The sequence below is a fragment of the Cucurbita pepo genome, chromosome 16 (genome assembly GCF_057944985.1).
Source record: "Cucurbita pepo subsp. pepo isolate OVF chromosome 16, ASM5794498v1, whole genome shotgun sequence".
Lineage (NCBI taxonomy): Eukaryota > Viridiplantae > Streptophyta > Magnoliopsida > Cucurbitales > Cucurbitaceae > Cucurbita > Cucurbita pepo.
The window spans coordinates 7366167-7387633 of NC_141813.1; the positions used below are offsets into that span (position 1 = coordinate 7366167).

Here is a 21467-nt window from a genome sequence, read left to right on the forward strand (position 1 = left end):
CGAATCATGATGATTCTAGAGGTATCAACGTCTCTTTAAGCTCCCTCTATAAAGGCTGAAGTAAGGGCTTTCATTTGGAACAAGAATCAAGCCAAGTTGAGCTCCCAATTGCAAGTAATAATGGTTGAGTTTTTGGGTTTTCTACTCCAAAATTCGAGAGCAATTGTCTACCATTTCTCTTCAAACTTGTTCTTATAGCTTCTAAACAAGATTGCCCACACGTTTGATGAAGAAAGGAAGCATCGAAAACACCTAAACCCTGTTCCCTCAATCCTATTCACCATTATAGAAACTCAAAGGAAGCTTGAAAATCCAATCCGAGCATATACGCAAATTCGTCGAGTGAGACCAATTTCATTCAGTTATGCACCTTCAAGAATCATTTACGTAGAAGACCATGAAGGCTAACAAGTCTTGGTGCGTGCCCAATTAGAGAAAAGCATTTCGGGTTCAAATTAGGGGAAAGGATCCAATTCCCATCTACCATCTTTTTTTTTTTTTATAAAAAAAAACTAATCATTCCTTTAGATTTAGAGGATTAAGTTTAGTAACTTTGATGAATAAATCAAGAGCTATCTGCCCTAGAAAAAGCTGCCCAAGAAAAAGAAAAAACACGTTTTCGGGGTGAGCTGCAGACCAAGAAGAAATTCTCAAAATTAAGGCCACACACTTAATGACGTTCCTCCAAAATAATTCTAGCTTGAGGGAAGAATAAGGAAGAAGTTCCATGAAGAAATCGAGCCCTTAAAACCTCTAGAAACGGTTGCCCAAATAAGATTTTTTGGGTTGAACTCAGGCCAGGAAATAGTTTTTCGACGAACTTTGGAGGCGAATAACTTAGGCTACGATCCACAAGAAGGTATGAAATCAATCCCTAACTCTTCCTTGTAACACCACCTTTAAGTTTCATGAGGAAATCGAGGGGTGAAACGTTGAATACAAAGCGGAGGGAGCGAAGTTTTAGGCGGCAGCGCAAAGGCCGTGCGCGTCTTCTTCCCTTCCAGATGAAAAAGATGATGACGTGGCCAGTTCAGTTGAACCAGCCATGTCAAACCAAACTAAGACCCTTCCTCGGTTTTTCTTAATTTTAACCCTCTTGCATATTGATTCTTATGAAACAAATTTATGGTTCCAGAAACTAGACATTCTAAGAAATTTGTCAAAGAAAATTTAAAAAAACTCGAATACTAGAAGCTCAAGAACGGAGGCCCCAAACGTCAACAAAACCTTTGTGTTTTCTTGGTACCTTTTCGGTGTTATTCTTTTTCAAACCTTGCTTTAGGTTTGATGTTCAAACCGATTCATTGAATTAGTTTTGATCAAGCTAATTCTGGAGTGAGTCGTCTTGGAATCTAAGAGTGATCATCATAGAATCCAAGTTCGATTTAATAATCATTCATCTTCTAACCAGCTCTTGGTTGGAATCAATTCGTTAAGTTAGTTTTCTTTGTGAACGTTTGCAAGGATTCTAGAAGAACGTCTAGCCTTGGAAAATCCAGCATTGTTGGCGTTTATCAATTGGTTAGATTGGTGACCCAAGCAACCAGCATGTTACATTGCATCACTAATATTTGTTATAAACGTTAAATATTCTTAACATTTTTAAAAGGTCAGCTAGGGTTGGATTGTGACCTTATTTTCAGGTTAGTCAGGTTGATCCGACAAAAAAAAGAAAAAAAATGTCAACCCATAAATCAAATCGAATTTTCAATGTTCAAAAAATTCAACTGAACCTAACCGTTATGAATTGATTTGGATAGTCTAAAATGATCGAATTATAATATGAACTTTACCCAGTTGGAAGGTAAACTATTAAAATTTATTTACTGCTATTGGGCAGTACAAAAGTAATAAATGGAGCGGTGCTGATCAATCAAGCGGACGTAGCACATGTAATTTTATAACTACTTGTTGCATCGTCTTTTTAGGTAGAAACAATAATAGGCTTGTCGCGTCACCTTTTTGGTCGAAGACAGTAACTAATATGCTCACGCCCCATCTTGGGCTAGAAATGTACTATCTATTGCATCGCTTTCCATGTGAAGACAATACCTAACCTGACTCCACAACTAGGCACAACCGAAACTACTTCAGTAATGTGTTCTTTATGACTTATGTGACTCACTAAAGTTGACAATTGAACTATAATCGTCCTTACAAGGTAGTTGGTCAACTCAAAGAGATAGTGGGACATGTAGTTACATGTAGGTTCTAATACCTTATTAACGTAAAATAGTTGTTTATAATCAATAACCAACATAATAGAAAATCTAAAGCACATAGCGATTGTCCAAAGCAGAACAGGGCGTAAACAAGTTTTCTAACCCTCTAACATGCGTCTAAGTACAATATTACAAATATCAAGCTTAACGTTGTTTTTTGTCAAATTGTTTTCAATACGTGAAATAAGAATCAATCCGGTCATGCTAGAAAGTTCATAAACATGTTAAGACTACAAGAGTTTTCAAGCATAAGCAAAAGCTAATTAAGTAGTAAATAATATTTATCTTGCTTGAACAAAACTAATATTTATGATCCATAATATTTATCGAGAGTTCTCAAGCATCAAAATCGTTCCTTATCTTGCCCTAAAACAAAAGGTATAAGGCCTATAACACGACTCAGTATCAAAGCCGAATTTGGGAGTCAAAGTTCTGAATTTCTAAAATCAAAAGCTTACCGAAAATCAACCTATGGGTTTCCATATTTTAGCGACTTTCAAAGTTCTGAACTTTTTTTTTTTTTTTTTGAAGATGTATGGAGAGGATTAATTCCACATGTGTGGATTAATTTGCCAATTTGACTAAGCTTTGGTTGGGTTAGTTTCCAAATTTATCCATTTAGGGTTGTTTTTGCAAATTTGTAACTTTGGGGCTATTTTGGTAAATTTACTACTTTAGGGCCAATTCTCCAAATAATTTGGAGTTCATGTGGTTAACTTCCAAAATTTACCCTTTTTAGGCTATTTCCCAAAAATACTCTTTGAGCTATTTTTTCAAAAATACTCTTCTAGGGCTACATTTCAAAATTGTTCTTACTTCAACTTTTCCGTACTCCCTCAAGAAGAGCATATTAATGGATCATAAATATTATGCTTGAACAAAACTCTTTAATTGGACTATTTTTTTTTTCTTAAACATGACATATACACATATTACATCTTAATACCTTTACAATACACATTTAATGGGTACCAGATCTACACAAACCGAACCCGAGTCCTTAACTCGTGTTTTTCTTATTCTTGACTCGGTTTCTATGCTTTCTCCTCCTTTTTGTTTCTGTCTTCTCTCTCTCTCTTCCTCGGTTTGTTCTCCGATCATTCTCCGAGTGATACGACAACTTTCAAGACACATCTCCTCACTCACCCCTTGCCCTAGTTAGTCTTCTTTTATGGCCATGACGATGCAGAAACCTACTGTGAGAAAAGAACAAGAAAACTCGAACCCTCTTGTTGAAAATCCTTTTTAGATAGACCAAAGAAAAGTAAGGCCTTACTGTCTTGAGTGCTTGATGTTGCCAATCGTTCCACCACTAATGTGCCTACGAGTCTTGTTAAGACGATTCGTCCACGTTCTCTTTCTCCTCTCTCTCTCTTCTTTACTGTGTTCTCCCTCTTAGAATGACAGGTCTCGCAGTCAAAGGAATGAAGTAATTAACTGAGTGTCAGTCAGATGGAGGGACACGATTGGTTGAGACCCACGCAATTTCTCCACGACTCGTTGGAAAATCCATACTTTTCTTTATAAAAAAGAAAAAACAAAAAACAAAAGATCAAAAATATCAAAATGTGTTTGACACATGGCACTTTGTGATAGGACGCACAAAAAATGCGAATCCAAACATAATGCAAAGTAGTTAAAAGTATTAGTTATAAAGTTAGGACAGTTAAATAACGGAAAAGTTGTCCCTCCTTCCCTCTCCCTCATTTGTGACCATTGTCTTTCTCTTCAAACAACCTTCAATCCTATAAACAGCAAAGAATTAAAGACCATAAAGTCAATTAACACAAACCGCTCATTGTCTCTTCTTTTAACCATCCCATATCCTTCAACACCCAAACAAGCCATCATCACAAAAGCCTCTCCAATCCCATCTTTCCCTAACTCACACCCACATTTGTCTTCATGGTGCGGCCTCGAGCGATGGCCAGACCCACATCATTCGCCATCGCCGTCACATGGGCCACTCTAATGGCCTTGACCACTGTGGTGGAGGCCAACCTGGACGTGGGTGTGAATTGGGGAACAATAGCATCCCACCCAATAAATCCAAGCATTGTGGTCAACTTGCTCAAAGACAATGGGATCAAGAAGGTTAAGCTCTTCGATTCAGACTCTTGGATAATGGGTGCATTGGCTGGTTCCAAAATTGAGACCGTTGTGGCCATTCCTAATGACCAGCTTCAGAAATTTGCTAATGATTACGACCTTGCTAAGGATTGGGTTAAGGAAAATGTCACCGCCTATATATACAACGGAGGGGTCGATATCAGGTTCTTTTCTTCTTTCTCTAAGCTTATTTCGAATGGGTGAGAATTTTGGCTAAAACCAAGTTCTCTATTTATAATCATTTACATAATTAAATAACTGAAAGAGTAATAAAATAACAAATTTGATATGAAGCTGTAACATAAATAAATGGAGAGAGTAATAAATGGATACCAGATATTTGTCTACCATAAAAAAGTTGAATATGATATCTATGATGAGTTGTCCTGGAAAGCAAATATCTAGATATTTGTCCCTAATATAATAAAGGGTCAACTATGGTACTTATGGTAAATCATAATAGAAGGCTAAATATCTCAATTATTAAAAGGGCCAAATATGATACCTACGGTAAACCATAATTTAAAGCTAAATATCTCACGTGGAAAGTTGTGTCTGATGTCTGTAATAAAAGGACTCCTAACCCAAACCATTTCTTCAAATAAAAATATCCACAGGTACGTAGCAGTGGGAAACGAACCATTTTTAACGGGCTTCAATGGAAGCTACATAAAACTAACATTTCCGGCCATGCAAAACATACAAAAGGCTCTCAATGATGCTGGCCATGGTGACAAGATCAAGGTAACAACGCCGCTGAATGCCGATGTCTACGAGTCACCATCGAACCAGCCCTCGGATGGGCGGTTCCGATCAGACATCCATGACACAATGAAAAATATAGTTCATTTCCTAAGCAGCAACAATGCTCCCTTCATGGTGAACATCTACCCTTTCCTCAGTCTCTACCAGAACCCCGACTTTCCAATCGACTTTGCTTTCTTAGACAGTTCCGGGAAGTCGATAAATGACAAGGGAAAGACATATACAAACGTGTTCGATGCAAACTACGACACGCTAGTCTGGTCGTTGAAGAAGATCGGTGAGGGGGATTTGAAGATCGTCGTAGGAGAGGTGGGGTGGCCGACCGACGCTAATAAGTATGCTAACTTGGAGTTGGCGAAGAGGTTTTATGATGGGCTGTTTAAGAATCTGGCTAGCAAGAAGGGGACTCCCATGAGGCCAGATGAGAAGCTTGAAATTTATTTGTTTAGCCTTTTTGATGAGGATATGAAGAGCGTTCTCCCTGGCTTCTTTGAGCGCCATTGGGGAATTTTCAGGTACAATATATTTGTTTATAAGAATCATAGCATCTCCATTCCTCCTATTGTCCAAGGTCATGCTAAATTATTACTCAATTGGTATAATCGAGTGTCAACGTGGACAATTGAGTATGGTGTTAAATATAGATACGATGACTTTGTTAGGAATCACTGATCTTCACTATAGTATGATATTGTCCACTTTGAATCTCCCTGAGGCCTATAGAGTCCTCGAACTACCAACCCTTAATCGAGGCTCGACTCCTTCTCTTGAGTCCTCGAACAAAGTACACAATTTGCTCGACATTTGAGTCACTTTTGACTACACCTTCAAGGCTCACAACTTCTTTGTTCGACATTTGAGAATTCTATTAAAATGGTAAGTTAAGGGCATGACTCTGATACCATGTTAGGAATCATGAATCTCTACAATGGTATGATATTGTCCATTTTGAGCATCAGCTCTCATGGCTTTGTTTTGGGCTTCCCCTATAATGCCTCATTCCAATGGAGTGTATTTCTTATAAACCCATGATCATTCGCTAAATTAGCTAATGTAGGACTCCCTCCCAACAATCCTTAACAATCCTCCCCTCGAACAAAGTACACTATAAAGTCTCCCCTGAGGGCTATAGAGACCTCGAACAGTCTCCCTTTAATCGAGGCTCGACTCTTTCTCTAGAGTCATCGAACAAAATACACTATTTGTTCAACACTTGAGTCACTTTTGACTACACCTTCGAGGCTCACAACTTCTTTGTTGTCCATTTGAGAATTCTATTAGCATGGTTAAGGGAATGACTCTAATACCATGTTAGGAATCACAAATCTCTTTAATAGTATGATATTGTCCACTTTGAGCTTACGTTTTCATGGCTTTGCTTTGGGCTTCTCCAAAAAGTCTCATACCAATCGAGATGTATTTCTTATTTATAAATCTATTAACACAGACTTAATTAGAATCAAAGTTGAAAGGATATAGATATAATCGAAACGTTTTTTTTTTACGTATTCTTTGACATATTTTTAACAGGTATGATGGGAAACCAAAGTTCCCGATGGACTTAGCAGGCAATGGGAATGACAAGATGCCAGTTGCAGCAAAGGGAGTTCAATACTTGGAAAAAAAATGGTGTGTGATTAAGAACAGCATCGAGGACTTAACATCAGAAGTAAGTCAGATCGACTATGCCTGCTCCTTGTCCGACTGCACAACCTTGGTGTTTGGATCTTCATGCAACGACTTGAACGCTAGAGGCAACTTTTCTTTTGCTTACAACATGTATTTCCAGATGCAAGACCAGAGCGTTGAAGCTTGTGATTTTGGTGGATCTGCTGAGATTGTCACCAAAAATGCCTCCGTTGGCACTTGCTTGTTCCCCATCCAGATTGTCAGCGCTGGGCACCAGTTGACGATGATGAATGTCGTCCCCTTTGTGTCCACCGTATTTGTAACGATCCTATTTTCCGTAATATAATAGAGACGCCACTACATGTATGACATACCTATTATGTGCCGAAAAGTCTATTAAGAACATTTCCAAAACGATGTCATTGACTTAAACATTCATAATGAATTCATTTTGAACAATAAACTGATAATATGAATTAAAATAAAATAATGCAACATCTTGATCTAACATTTGGCAATGATAAGTGCTTACAATGCTGAAATTTGCCAAGCTAGAGGTCCTCCTAGAGTCCTTGCAAAACGTTCACAGAAAAAGCTAACTTAACGGATTGATTCCAACCAAGAGCCAGTTAGAAGATGAATGTCTCTTAGATCGAACTTGGAATCTATGATGGTCACTCTTAGATACCAAGATAATTCACTCCAGAATTAGCTTGATCAAAACTAATTCAATGAATCGGTTTAAACATCAAACCTAAAGCAAGGTTTGAAAAAGAATAACACCAAAAATGTATAAAAAAAATACAAAGGTTTTGTTTGTATTCAACCCTTCATTTCAAAATTGAATATTATATGCCTTTAAATAGGCCCAAAAGATAACCCTAACATAATAAAGTTCGACCACCAACTACAAATGCTATTAAATACAAATCAAAGAAAATAAGACATTCATAAATTGTCTTAATTGGTAATTCAATTACCAATGGCAAGTCTTCTAATCACTTTCCAATGTCAGCCACTCCATTATTTTCTTGATTTGATACTTGAATCTTCTTTGTATTGTTTCTTGTAATTGCTCGTTCGGGTACATGGAAGTGATTAGTTTTTGGATTCATATCACTTTGGACTACAATTTAAACATAAATGCAACTATCCTAGCTTCAGTTCCATGGTCTTCATGGCAACGCTGTCATCTGTACAGGGTGTCTTACCTTTACCTGAAAAAGAAGTAGCACGGGAATTTAATATTTGAAAGTACTTAGTAAAGCCTCGTTGTTGGTGCAAAAAAATGCAAACATAAACAATCATGGTGGGACCTATCTTTTAATAAGAACATTGGGCATGGCCTTGAGCTCTACTTTCTAGTCTAGGTAGGGTTAGATGTGTAGTACTTCTCTACACACGAGCCACACACACGCACATGGACCCACTAGGCAAGCTTCTATACGTACCCCCTAAGCCTAGCTCGTCGAGTTAACACACGCTCACACTACTGAACGCCACAGAGGGAAATAACCTACATAATTTCATGGCAAATATAGATATCATAAGGTAGACCTTCGAACTAAGCATAACGGCAAGTATCTCGATGCACATGTTATATAAAATGTATGAGGTCCCATAACATTAAAACATGGCATATATTCATGACGCTAGTCTTACCTCACTTTTTTTTTTTGTTAGCATAACATTCCTAAAATTAAACATAGCATAACTGGTACGTAAAATAACATGTATCGTAGCATATCCATAACATACTACACGTCATACAATCATCAAATATGACATATGTATGGTCATACGGCACACGTCTTTTATACAACAAACAAGTCATCCAACCAAGCCAAGAGTAAAGCCACTTACTTGGTTAGCCTAAAACGAAGTCACTACACTTCCTTGATGCTAGTTTAAAGTTGCTCCTTGAAATCTATTTCTACATAAAGAGTTCCACAGTCATAATTTAGAATTCTACTAAGGAAATTGGCTCATGTAATTACATAAAATAATTTAAGCTTAGCTCCAAATAATTTAAATTAGCTAAAAGTATCCATACTAACCTTAAACGCTTCTTAAAGTGTCAAAAATACCTCTTGAAGAGTAAAAAATGGTAGGAAATAGTCTGAACGTATAAGACCCGAGCTAGATCAACCGAGAGACTGAGTTTGAGCTATCAGAAATGTATTTTCTAATTGGCTCTCAACCACCCAAGTGGGATGAAATAGAGAACTTGTTGTGACTTAATGTCACAACTCAATTTTTCAAGAGGCACAACATAAGGTTGACTCGATGGTATAAAATGATGGAATTTTTTTTCGCAGAATAAAATAAAGAGAATTTAAAACATTGTACACAATATATTTACATTATTCAAGATAGAGTTCATACATAAGTAGTTAAAACACAAAATAAGAAACAAACACAAAATATTTAACAATAAAAAGAGCCGATGATGACGGGTGAGGCTTGTCTATGGCACCTTCAAAGTCTACTCCCAGCCTCGACCAGCTCCTTATTTACTTGAAAAACATGAAAATATGGAGTGAGTACAAAAATTTAGTAAGTAGTCTTACTGTAGGCTCTTAATCGTGTCATTGCTATGCTAGAGTACCATAATTCTTCTTTAACTTGTTCTAGTTCTTGTCGCAAGTACTTATGCCTTTAAAATTTGTTCTTGAGTTATGATTTCTTGGCATGATCTAGCCAAGGACCTTGATTAAGGACCTTAGTTCTAAGGTTTTGAGTTCTTGTCTTCAGAACTTGGATCTGGATTCATGTTCTAGTTCTTATTCCTGTTCTTGACCGTTGTCTTGTTCTTTGTTATTTCCTATGTTCTTGTTTTGTTATCGTTTTGTTCACTAAGACACTCACCCTAGAATTTATGGTACAAGTCATGAATCTGATAATCTGTGTCCGATGCTTCATACGTTTCAAAGAGAAACAATCTTAACCTACATCCAAAGCTTTATGTGTTCCAAATGACGTAGTTTGAACTCGCATCCAAGACTTCATATGTTCCCAGTGATACAGTCTTAAAACCTATACCCAAGGCTTCATACGTTTCAATTGTTATAGTCTAAATACATAAGCTCAAGGCTTCTTATGTTTCTAGTAGCATAGTCAGAAAACCTACATCCAAGGCTTCTTATGTTTCAAGTGATGTAGTCTGAGTCATAAGCATGTTGTGCCGTAGGAGATATAGGAGTTTCTTTGAGTTTTTGAGTATGAGGACATTGGTTCATTATTCTTGAGTGGTACCTAACATTCTGCTTATTTTAGTAGAGGTAGGACTTGTGTTTGTATTTCCTTTGGTTCTTGATCTTAAAGCATTTTATAAATTTCTAGGTTCTTAGATTCTCGAGGCATGGGTCATAACATACATTCTTAAGCCCTACTTAAATCTCATACATTGTAAACTTATCACGATAACAAGCATAAGTCATTCAAATAATATGAAGTCATAATATTCTTGAAGAGTTTTGGATCTTGGGTAAAGGTCATTTGGGGTATTTCCTTTGAGCTTTACTTATGTCCTAACTTAGTTTAGGTTCCAAATTTACTATTAATCACTTGAAATCTTGAATATATCTTCATACCCTTAGAACTAGGCCATACCAAAAGTTGTAAATCATTTGGATGATGTTTAGACATTGAAATATCTTAGAGTCCTAGGAACATTTTGGTCATTTTACACCATAATTCTTGGTTTAGCCTTTAAATGTTTTCCAATGACTTTAAAACTTTACAAAGTCATCAATCATCATGAAATAAGACATATAATAAAGTTTCAAGGTAGTTGGAAGTCATTCAAATCTCGTATGATGGTATCCGGCATAGGGAAATTTGGGTCATTTTGCATCATTTGTTGATTTAGCTACTTATCCTTATCAAATGACCACTAAATTGAAGGGAATGAACTCTTCATCCACCTAGCGGAAGCATTGAGAACCGTTTTAATTTTATGAGAGTAAGAACTCTAGCTTGGTAGAAATCGCAGCTAGCAGACCTCCTTGTTGTATTCCAACAATTATGTTCCTAGCTCCCTATTTGGTCAAGTCCCCTTGTTGTATTCCAACAATTATGTTCCTAGCTCCCTATTTGGTCAAGTCCCCAAAATCACAAACATATTGAATCGATTATAAGAGTCATTCTCACTCATGCAAATCAAAGAACAAGCCTTCACAGGCAGGAGTTCATAACTCACTCATGATTAAGATCGAGTTACATATGATCATAATGTGAAATATTAATCTTCTCAATTAACAGATTGATAAAGAGAGATTAAATATTTCTTAGTCCAGTTTTATGTAAACTCATCATATAGGATACCCCACTCACATGTCTCCATATGAACGATTTGGATCAAATCATTTGTAAAAATTATAAAGTGAGTTGTACCAATAGGGTTATCAGAATAAGACACCCAACCTTATCCATTTAATATAGACACCTTAGGTTATTACTTGAATATGATCCTCTTTTATGTCAACCACATATGGTTCAAGATTACACTAATTACCTTGGATGTTTATACAATGGATAATATTAAATTATAAGTAAAATAATAAAATTATTATCAAATTTAAATAATTAATTACGAGTCTTTAGGGCATAAATCCCAACATAAATTTCATATATTTCCCTAACATATCACATTATGCTCAGATATAAAATTTCATGGGCAGCGGAGTTCATTTAATTTGTTATTGTAACATTGTTGGAATTTTGAGCAAATTTCTTGGTTCAGGGCCTTAACTCACGGTTCATGGTGTTTTTCATTCATATTCCCTTAATTTGTACTCATCTTAAGGTTCATACTGAAATCCAAATGATTCCTACAATTATTTCTTAAAAAAAGTCTAAGATGACTACTTACCTCGTCGTCGACGTTCAAGATCTCTGTTCTTGAGCTTCTAATATCCGAATTACTCAAAATTTTCTTTGACAGACTCCTTAGAGTGTCTAAATTTTGAAACCATAAATGTTTTTCATGAGAACTGTTAGGTTATGGAGCCTGATGCTTATTTATAGCTTGGTCAACGGTTATATCAAGTAAAGCTATATTTGGTAAAGCTATATCCGGTAAAGCTATATATGGTAAATAGTTATATATAGTAGATGGTTAAATCTGGTAAAGCTATATATAGTAAACTGAACTACATATATATCCCGTCCGTAGAGCTTTGAGAAGTACTTTCTATTCTCTGTACTCTCTCTTACTGTACATTCGTGAAGTCATCAATAAAAACAAATCCTTTTAGCCAGAGTTCTCCTTGCACTTTTTTCTATCCCATTCTCTGTGTTCATCTAGATCGAGCGTGTGCGTTGTTGTGCAATCCTAACAACTGGTATCAGAGCTAGGCGAAATTCACCACGATCTGTGAAGATGGAAAGTTCAAATATTGGAATTGAGAAGTTCGACGGATCCGATTTCGGTTTCTAGAAGATGCAGATTGAAGATTATCTGTACCAGAAAGATCTTCACGAACCTCTGTTGGGGGTGAAGCCAGATACCATGACCACGGAACAGTGGAAGCTCAAGGATCGACAAGCCTTAAGGATGATCCGGTTGACGCTATCCAGAAACGTGACGTTCAACATTATCAAGGAGAAGACAACGTCAGATCTGATGAAGACGCTGTCGAATATGTACGAAAAACCGTCGGCTATGAACAAGGTGTATTTGATGCGTAGATTGTTCAATCTACAGATGTCTGAAGGTGGACGTGTTGCTGATCATATAAATGAATTCAATATGATCATAAGTCAACTGAGTTCGGTGGAAATTAATTTCGAAGATGAAATTAAAGCGTTGGTTTTGATGTCATCCTTACCCGAGTCATGGGATACTGTTGTTGCCGCAATCAGTAGTTCTCGAGGATCTGATAAACTGAAGTTTGGTGAAATTCGAGATGTAGTTCTCAGCGAAAGTATTCGCAAACGAGAAACTGGAGATTCATCAGGCAATGCTCTCAGTGCTGATCGAAGGGGAATAAGTAAACCGAAGTGCCCAAACAAAGGGCGATCAAAATCAAAGAACCGAGAAAAATCTCCATATAGACCAAACGTAACGTGTTGGAATTGTGGAGAAAAAGGTCACTTTCGGACAGGTTGTATAAGACCAAAGAGAAAGCAGAATCACAAATCTGGAGATGATGATGATTCTATAAATTCAGCAGAAGACATTGGGGATGCTCTAATCCTCAGCGTGGACAGTTCGATTGAATCCTGGATTTTTGATTCAGGTGCATCTTTTCATTCGTCTCCAAATAAAGAGTTGTTCTGAAATTTCAAGTCTGGAAATTTCTAGAAGGTGTATCTTGCCGACAACAAAGATTTGGAGATTAAAGGAAAAGGAGATGTTTGCATAAAAACTCCGGCAGGAAATCAGTGGACATTAAAGGATGTCAGATATATTCCTAGTCTCAAAAGAAACCTGATCTCTATTGGTCAGTTGGACAGCACAGGTTATGCAACAAAGTTAGGGAAGGGTTTGTGGAAGATTATGAAGGGTTCTACGGTGGTAGCACGTGGCTCAAAATCTGGAACCCTATACATCACTGCAGGGTGTATAAACATAGCTGCTGTTGCTGAGAGTGCTTCAAATTCAAGTCTACGGCACAATAGACTTGAACCTATGAGCGCGAAAGAAATGAAGAGGCTGGCTGCGAAAGGAGTTTTAGAAGGTCTGAAATCTGTTGATGTGGGTCGTTGTGAGAACTACGTTATGAGCAAGCAGAAATGAGTTAGCTTCACAAGGACCGCTAGAGAATTGAAGAAAGTGCGGTTAGAAATAGAACCATATGTGGAGCAAGGTTCGACGAAACAAGTGGAAGTTGAGCTTGAGTTGCAGGGAAACTCACCTAGTGATGTTGTAGCAGATACTCATGAAACTCCTGAGACTACTGCTGAGGAACCAGATGTGGAGCAAGGTTCCAAGACCACGAAGCAAGTGGGAGTTGAGCTTGAGTTGCAGGGAAACTCACCTAGTGATGTTGTAGCAGATACTCAAGAAACTCCTAAGACTACTGCTGAGGAACCAGATGTGGAGCAAGGCTCCAAGACAACAAAGCAAGTGAGAGTTGAGGTTGAGTTGCGGAGAAAATCACCAAGTGATCTTGTACTCCTGAGGTTGTTGCGGAGGAATCAGCAGTGGAACAAGTGACACCTGAACTGGTGTTGAGAAGATCATCCTGTACTATTAGAGTACTAGATATGTATGTACCTTCATTACACTATCTGTTGCTGATGAAAGGGAACCAGAGCCCTTTGATGAGGCCCTACAGTTGGAGGCAAGTAGGAGCAAGCCATGGATGATGAGACGTCTAGGCTTAAAAAATGCGTTGTACTGAGATTGAGTACGTGGCAATAGTTGAAGCTGGAAAGAAGACGATATGGATGACTGACTATCTAGAAGAATGGGCAAGAAGTAGCACGAAGATATTCTTTACAGAGATAGTTAGAGTGTCAAACAGTTGGCGAAAGAACCCGGTTTATCATTTCAAGAGAAAACACAGAAGACGATACCATTTCACTTGCAGGTTAGTGAAAGATGGTGATGTGTTTGGAGAAGATAGAGGGTGCGAAGAATCTAGCAAACATATTGACAAAATGTGTTGATGTTGGAATATTGAGGTTGTGCAAAGCCTCAATTGATATGGTGCCATGAAGACCATGAAGATGCTCATGGTCGTTTGAGAATGAAATTCTTGGTTGACTAGATCAGTCTCCAAGTGGGAGAATTGTTAGGTTATGGAGCCTGATGCTTATTTATAGCTTGGTCAACGGTTATATCCGGTAAAGCTATATTTGGTAAAGCTATATCCGGTAAAGCTATATATGGTAAATAGTTATATATAGTAGATGGTTAAATCTGGCAAAACTATATATAGTAAACTGAACTACATATATATCCCGTCTGGTAGAGCTTTGAGAAGTACTTTCTATTCTCTGTACTCTCTCTTACTGTACATACGTGAAGTCATCAATAAAAACAAATCTTTTTAGCCAAAGTTCTCCTTGCACTTTTCTCTATCCCATTCTCTGTGTTCATCTAGATCGAGCATGTGCGTTGTTGTGCGATCCTAACAAGAACTAGCATGGGAGGTGGTTAAATTTAGAAAAGACAAGGGAGGGTCATATTTTTGGTTGGTAGGACTGGTTCAGTTGAACCACCCACATCATCATCTTCCTCCTCTCGAAAGAAGAAGATGCGTGTAGGCCATTGCACCACCACCTAAAAATCTACCTCCCCAACTCTGTTTTGAGCATTTCCCCCCTCGTTTTCCTCTTGAAACTTCAAGGTGATGTTATAGGGGAGAGATAGGGATTGATTTCATACTTTCTCGTGGATTGTAGTATGAGTTATACGCCTCCAAAGTACGCTGGAAAACTTATCCTTGGCGGAACTCAAACCGAAAGACTCTCGTGAAAGTTCTTCCTTATACTTCCCTTTAGCTAAAGGATTTTTTTTTGGAATAATGTTCTTAAGCTTTTGGTCTTAATTTTCGAATTTGATCCTCGATCTGCAACTTACCCAAAAACGCAAGGGTTAGTTTCCTTAGGCAACTTAATCTAGGACGTATTAGCCCCGATTTCTTTCAATTTTCTTGAGGCATAGGTTATAACTATGACATTTTGCATCAACACACAACCAAGCCCCATACTTGATGCATCACTATACACCACTAAGTTTCCTGAACCATCTGGCACAGAAAGTACCTACGTTGTTCCTAGTTAGTGCTTGGGTTCCCTGAAACTCTGCTCACAAGCATCGTCCCATGAGAACACGTTGCGAGTGTTTTGAGGTCCTTTGTATTTCCATAACTTATTTTTGGAGCAAAGTTTCACAAATAGATACAATGACGAATCCTCTTGAAGAAGTGAAGAATGATATGAACCAAGAGACATCAATCATATAATATACTTCAATGAAAGTGTGAAGAAAATATGTTGAAATTATCAAAAGATATTTCAATTTATGTTACATTGAAGAAGAATAAGCTTCATTGTTCTAAATTTTGGGTGGATTACAATTTAGAGTAATTTAGACTTATTGTATTTCATTAATATATTTTAAGATGTTTTATTTACTTCAAAGTTACATTTAGGCTAATTATAGTCATAATACATAGTGGCTAAGAGTGGCTAATTATAGTCAGAAAGTATGTGGCTAATTATGGTCATAAAATATGAATGTTAGTAGCTTTTGAAATATCTCATATAAGGTCAAGAGTTTCATTTTGAGGCTATATAAAGCTATGTACGTTGTATTTACAAGTAGACTTGAAAAATGTACATTTGTGCTCTCTTTAGCCAATGACTAAGTTTCTTTGCAATTCTATGTAGTTTAGGTTGCATGTAGAATCATTCAAGCTTGACATGATCAATCTTTCTTGTGGAGTGATTCGAATCTCAAACAAGTATTCTTGCCTTGAGATATTTGATCAACAAGAATCATTCAAGCTAGACATGATCGATATTGCATGTGGAGTGATTAGAATCTCAAACAAGTGTTCTTGCTTTGATATATTCGATCAACAAGGTAATCCGAATCTTACTCCCTTTGTAGTGATTCCATATCACTTTCTTTGTTAACTTAGTGAGGGTGGAAGATATCTTAAAGAAGTCTTGGATGAATCTTCTATAATATCCTACTAAACCCAAGAAACTTCTGACTTCCGTTGCTGAGGCAAGGCAATGCCAATCCATGACTGCCTTGACCTTAACTGGATCTATTGAAATCCCTCTTCTTGACACGACGAGCCTTAAAAATGTCACTTCCTGCAACCAGAACTCACACTTAGATAACTTTGTATAAAGTCGATGTGCTCAAAACACCAATAGTACTAGTCGCAGATGTGACCCATGCTCTCCATCAGTCTTTGAATATATTAGTATATCATCGATGAAGACTATTACAAACGCGTATAGGAAGTCCTTAAACACCCTGCTCATGAGATTCATCAATGCTTCTGGGGCGTTTGTCAAGCCGAACGAAATTACAGTAACTTCATAGTGACCATACCAGCTTTTGAAAGCCGTCTTAAAAATGTCACTCTCTCTAATTCTAAATTGTTGATATCTTGACCTCTGATTGATCTTGGAGATCACTGAAGCACCTTTTAGCTCATCAAACTGGTCATCAATACAAGGTAGTGGTTACTTATTCTTAACTATCAACTTATTCAGTTCCCTGTAGTCAATACACAACTGCAGAGTCCTATCTTTTTCTTAACGAACAACACTGGTGCTCCGCATGGTGACATACTAGGCCGGATGAAACTTGGATCTAGAAGATCCGTAGTTGCTTCTTAAGCTTCTTTTGCTCAACCGGAGCCATTCTTCGGCTCAAGCTCAATCGTGAAATCAATTTTCCTCACTCCCAATTCAGGAAATACATCCTCATCACTGATATATTTGCTATGTGCCTACCTCCTGTCTTGTGTCCGTGACACTGGCAATAAAGCCCATGGTCGATGGCCCATAAGTTTCTTTGCCTTTAAAGCAAAAATAACCTTTGGTGTACACTGAGAATCTACACCTTGAAACTTGAAAGTCTGCTCATTAGGCAGTCTGAAAATTACATCCCTGGCTCTAAATAACTGAATGATTCTCGGGCAGCCAGTCCATGCCTAGAATCATATCATAATCAATCATATCAAGAACAATGAGTGAAACTCTTAAGGCCATCCGACACTAGTACTTTGCAAGTTGGCACTCACTCATCTGCTATTAACACTTCACTAGAGGGTGTAGGCAAAACAATATGTATCCTGAAAGCTCTAACTCTATCCGTGCATAATTTATAAAAGTAAATATATAAACGAGTGCGTACGATAAAAATGCATGAAAACCAAACACATGTAATGTACCTATCAACGTTATCTGACTTCTTCCCAATAGTGGCCTACTAGTGTCTCTGTTTTTCCCTGAGCCTCCTTTACTACTCTGCCCAAATCCTAAAGCGTTGTTAAGGTCATGGCGCTTTCTATGAGGGAAGTCAGCTTTCTTATGTCCACTCTTGCAAAAGAGAAAGCAAGCTTTAGTGTTTGCTTTACACTCACCAAGATGCCTAACATCACATGTCGGGTATTCCAGCTTTTCCACTATGGGGGCCACAGTACCTTCAGTCTGATGCCTCTCTGGTTGAGGTGAATTATGTCTCTGTCCCCTGTTCCTGAATGGCAAATACCTATCTGAATGTTCTCAAGACTTTCTGAAGAATTTCTTTTTTCTCCCACCCCGCCTAACTATCCATCAAGCTTTTGTTGAAGCAAAAATCCTTAAATAAAAAAAATTAACACCTTCTTATATAAAATTTCGATAAATAAGAGATTAAGGCTAGAATTAGATTAATAAAAAATGTAGATACAAGATTTGGAACCTTGTTCTAGATTGAGTCACTCTACAATCGAACTTGATCAAAACTTGATTGAATGGCTTGTATGCAATTCTCCCACAAGAATGGTTTGAAACTTAGAAATAGCAAAATTGATGCTCGGATTTCTAAGGGAAACGTCTCAATTTGAGATCTCAATTTCATTTATCTATGAATTTGATTTTTATATAACAATTTGTGGGTATTTATAGTCTTCCCACAAAAGACGTTTGTGGCATGATTTAATCTCGATCTCTCTAAATCTCGACAAAAGACAAAGTCAATTTGACCATTTGACCATTACAAACTTTATGAAATTAAAAATAATAAAGTTTTTCAACAAATGTCGGTTAGTATGTTTGAGTGGCTAAGGAGACAGACTCAAAATCTATTGGCCTTTACCCGATATGTTTGAGCCCTGTTGTTGACATTTTAATATTCACTTCTGAAGCTCCAAATAGGTCATTCCTCAATCGAATCAGCTTGTAACACATGAAATGATGGTTGAACCGAGCCGATCCAATTTTGTAGATCTTCTTAGCCTGGATCGAATCATAGGTCCAGTTGAAACATTTAGAAAACCTTGATTCTTATCACTACCTTTCTAGCCAGACTCGGCAGCTGTATATCCATCATGCTGGCTACATGGAGGGCACCTGCATAACTGTTAGGAGTTATTGCTTCTACTATGCCCTATATATAATAACATAGACCTGCAATAAACTTTTGAATCTTCTATTCTTTAGGGTCTACATACTCCGAAAAGAAACCGGACAATCTTCTACCCCTACCTCTCCCACGTCCATAACTCCTCGTATGTGCCACGAGTATCTATATCATGCAATAAGCTAAGTTACTAGGTATCCAAACCAAATTCTTAACTTCAACGAGTATGTATGCAACAGACCTTGCATGAAATTTAACATGTAATAGCCCATAAATAAATAAAAATAATTATAAAAATAGTTAAAATAATAATAATAATAAATAAATAAATTAAGTAATTAAAAAAAAAAAAAAAAAACAACATTTCCCCACTTCTCTCTCTTAACCTCTCATCCCTTCCCACGATTATCTCTCCTCAACCTATCCTTACACCTGAGTAACAGTTATTGCAAAAAGAACAGAAAAACAACCGTGCTCAGATTTGATAAGTAAAATGGCTTTCAACATAGGCAGACGTCATATTTAGTGATTTTGGTCGGTTATTACCGTAAAATCCTATTTCTTTGTAGTTATGGTTATAAGAAATTAATTTAGGATCAAATCTTCTTATATATTTTACCCGATCATGTAATAATCAGATCTCATATCCAATTGATTAGATTTTTGTTAGCATTTTAAGTTACAGTAAATAAGATTAGATTCAATAAAATTTTAGTCGACAAATCTATAAACTTGAAGATAATAGCCAAACAATCGACTTAAAATTGGCCAGCAATATCTGTTTACACAATTCAAAATCTATTTATAGAGTGAAAATAATTAGGGAGGGGATTGAGGAAAGATTTTTTGAACAGAATTTAACCATAGAAACAGGAAATATCATAGGACAATGAACTCCATTAAATTTTGTCTAACAGTAAATATAAGAATTTTACCCTGGCCAATGTAAATTAGAGAAATAATTTTATAGAGTTCAAACTTGAAACTGATGTCATGAGCTCATATAGGTTGACCCGGATTTCAAAGGATGGAATCGAATTTTCATTAAAGATATATTCGTGACAACGACTTAGCCAGGTAACTGACCTTACTATCGGCATGGTTATATTTGATGTTGACACGTGCCCTGTGGTTCTGCACGTGTCATATATATTGATATGTGTGAATTGTCTGTGGATCGACATGCTTCCTATATGTTATGTTATGTTATGTTATGTTATGTTATAATATGTGGTTTGTATGATAATAATTATGGTACGATGTGCTCAAGGATATGTTTGAGATAGGATACGAGAAGGATGCACAAAACGAAATGTAACGATAGGAGTAAGATACGTTCATGAAAGATTAAGGTTAGGTTACATACCGGAGTGCTATGGATAGGAGAGATTGATGAAAGAATACGGTTAGGTTATGGGTAGAAAGAGATAGGTTTGTGATAGATTCATAGAACGATAGCGTTAGGGTACGTTCTTGTGACGATATGACTATGAAGTGTTTACGTTATGACTTGTTTATGATATGATACATTGTATGCTAGATTATTGTGCTTAAGTACGTAGTTATGTGAACGTGAATGTATGCTATATATGCTTTTAGTCTGATGTGATGTGTAATGCATGTAACGATACGAGGTCCTTGAATGATTATGGCATGTCTGTATGGGAATATGTGATTGTGAACAACATGAATTGTATGACATGAAACACGGTAAACTGTCTGGAACCATAACTCCGATAGAAATATGAAATGAAAATAAGAATGACATGAAGCCTGGAACATGACAGGGGGGTTATGGTCATTAAAGATAAATGTAGAAATAAGGGGACCTCATGCATTATGTGTGTTCATGCATCTCGGGGGATACCCCCATCCCATCACGAGGGTACGGACGCGTACATCCAATGGCAGGACAACGATTGTTATGCATTGCATAGCGCTGCCGTGACGGTTCTAGTTTTAACGGGTCCTGGCATAAGTGGCTCCCAGAGTATGCCCATCGGATAAGGACAGTGGCCCAACGGTGTGCGAACTAGCTGGTGAGCCCACACTCGCACGTATGAGCTGTGTGTAGAGTATATGGTACACGTCCACGATTACCCGTTAGGACAGCACCGTAGGAAAAACAAAACGAAACGAAACGAAAGATAGGTCCCATCATTTCATTGCATGTGATTGTTGCATTTAACCCCAATAGTGGGGTCACTTACTGAGTATTTCTTTAAATACTCAAGCCACGTGCTACTACATTTTTTCAGGTTAAGGCAAGACATTCCTGTACGGCTGACGACGACATTGCAACTCGAGATCATGGCACATGCATAGGATAGTGGTATTTATTTTCTTAAACTAGAATAGGATGTTTTAAACTTAAACGCTTATTTATTTTATTTCGGGTCTTTTGTTGTGTCATTTTAAAGATGTTTTCGAAACACGTAAGTCCATGGCTGTGTTTTAAGTTAAAGGTTATGTTTTATGGAATTTAAGTAAAGTCTTCCGCATTCAATGTTTATGGTATGTATACAGTAGCGACCTTAAATTAAGTAGAAAATTTTGGGTCGTTACATAACTATAGAATGGGATATGCTTACTATTTACTATTTGCTACTTAACTACTTTCATACTCAACCAAACTCTAATCCAAAACTTTCATGACCCGATTTTTGACGCATCGAAATAAGGACCGTCAAGAAGAAATG

General features: G+C 37.1%; 1 protein-coding gene across 1 annotated transcript; it reads left to right on the top strand.

The window, feature by feature from the left end:
- The first annotated feature begins 4053 nt into the window (after nucleotides 1-4053).
- LOC111794713 (glucan endo-1,3-beta-glucosidase 8-like) lies at nucleotides 4054-7096 on the top strand. Its single transcript, XM_087118687.1, has 3 exons — nucleotides 4054-4495; nucleotides 4949-5611; nucleotides 6627-7096. Exons 1-3 carry the CDS (start codon nucleotides 4128-4130, stop codon nucleotides 7069-7071), a joined length of 1476 nt encoding a protein of 491 aa, XP_086974813.1. The 5' UTR covers nucleotides 4054-4127; the 3' UTR covers nucleotides 7072-7096.
- Nucleotides 7097-21467: the final 14371 nt, after the last annotated feature.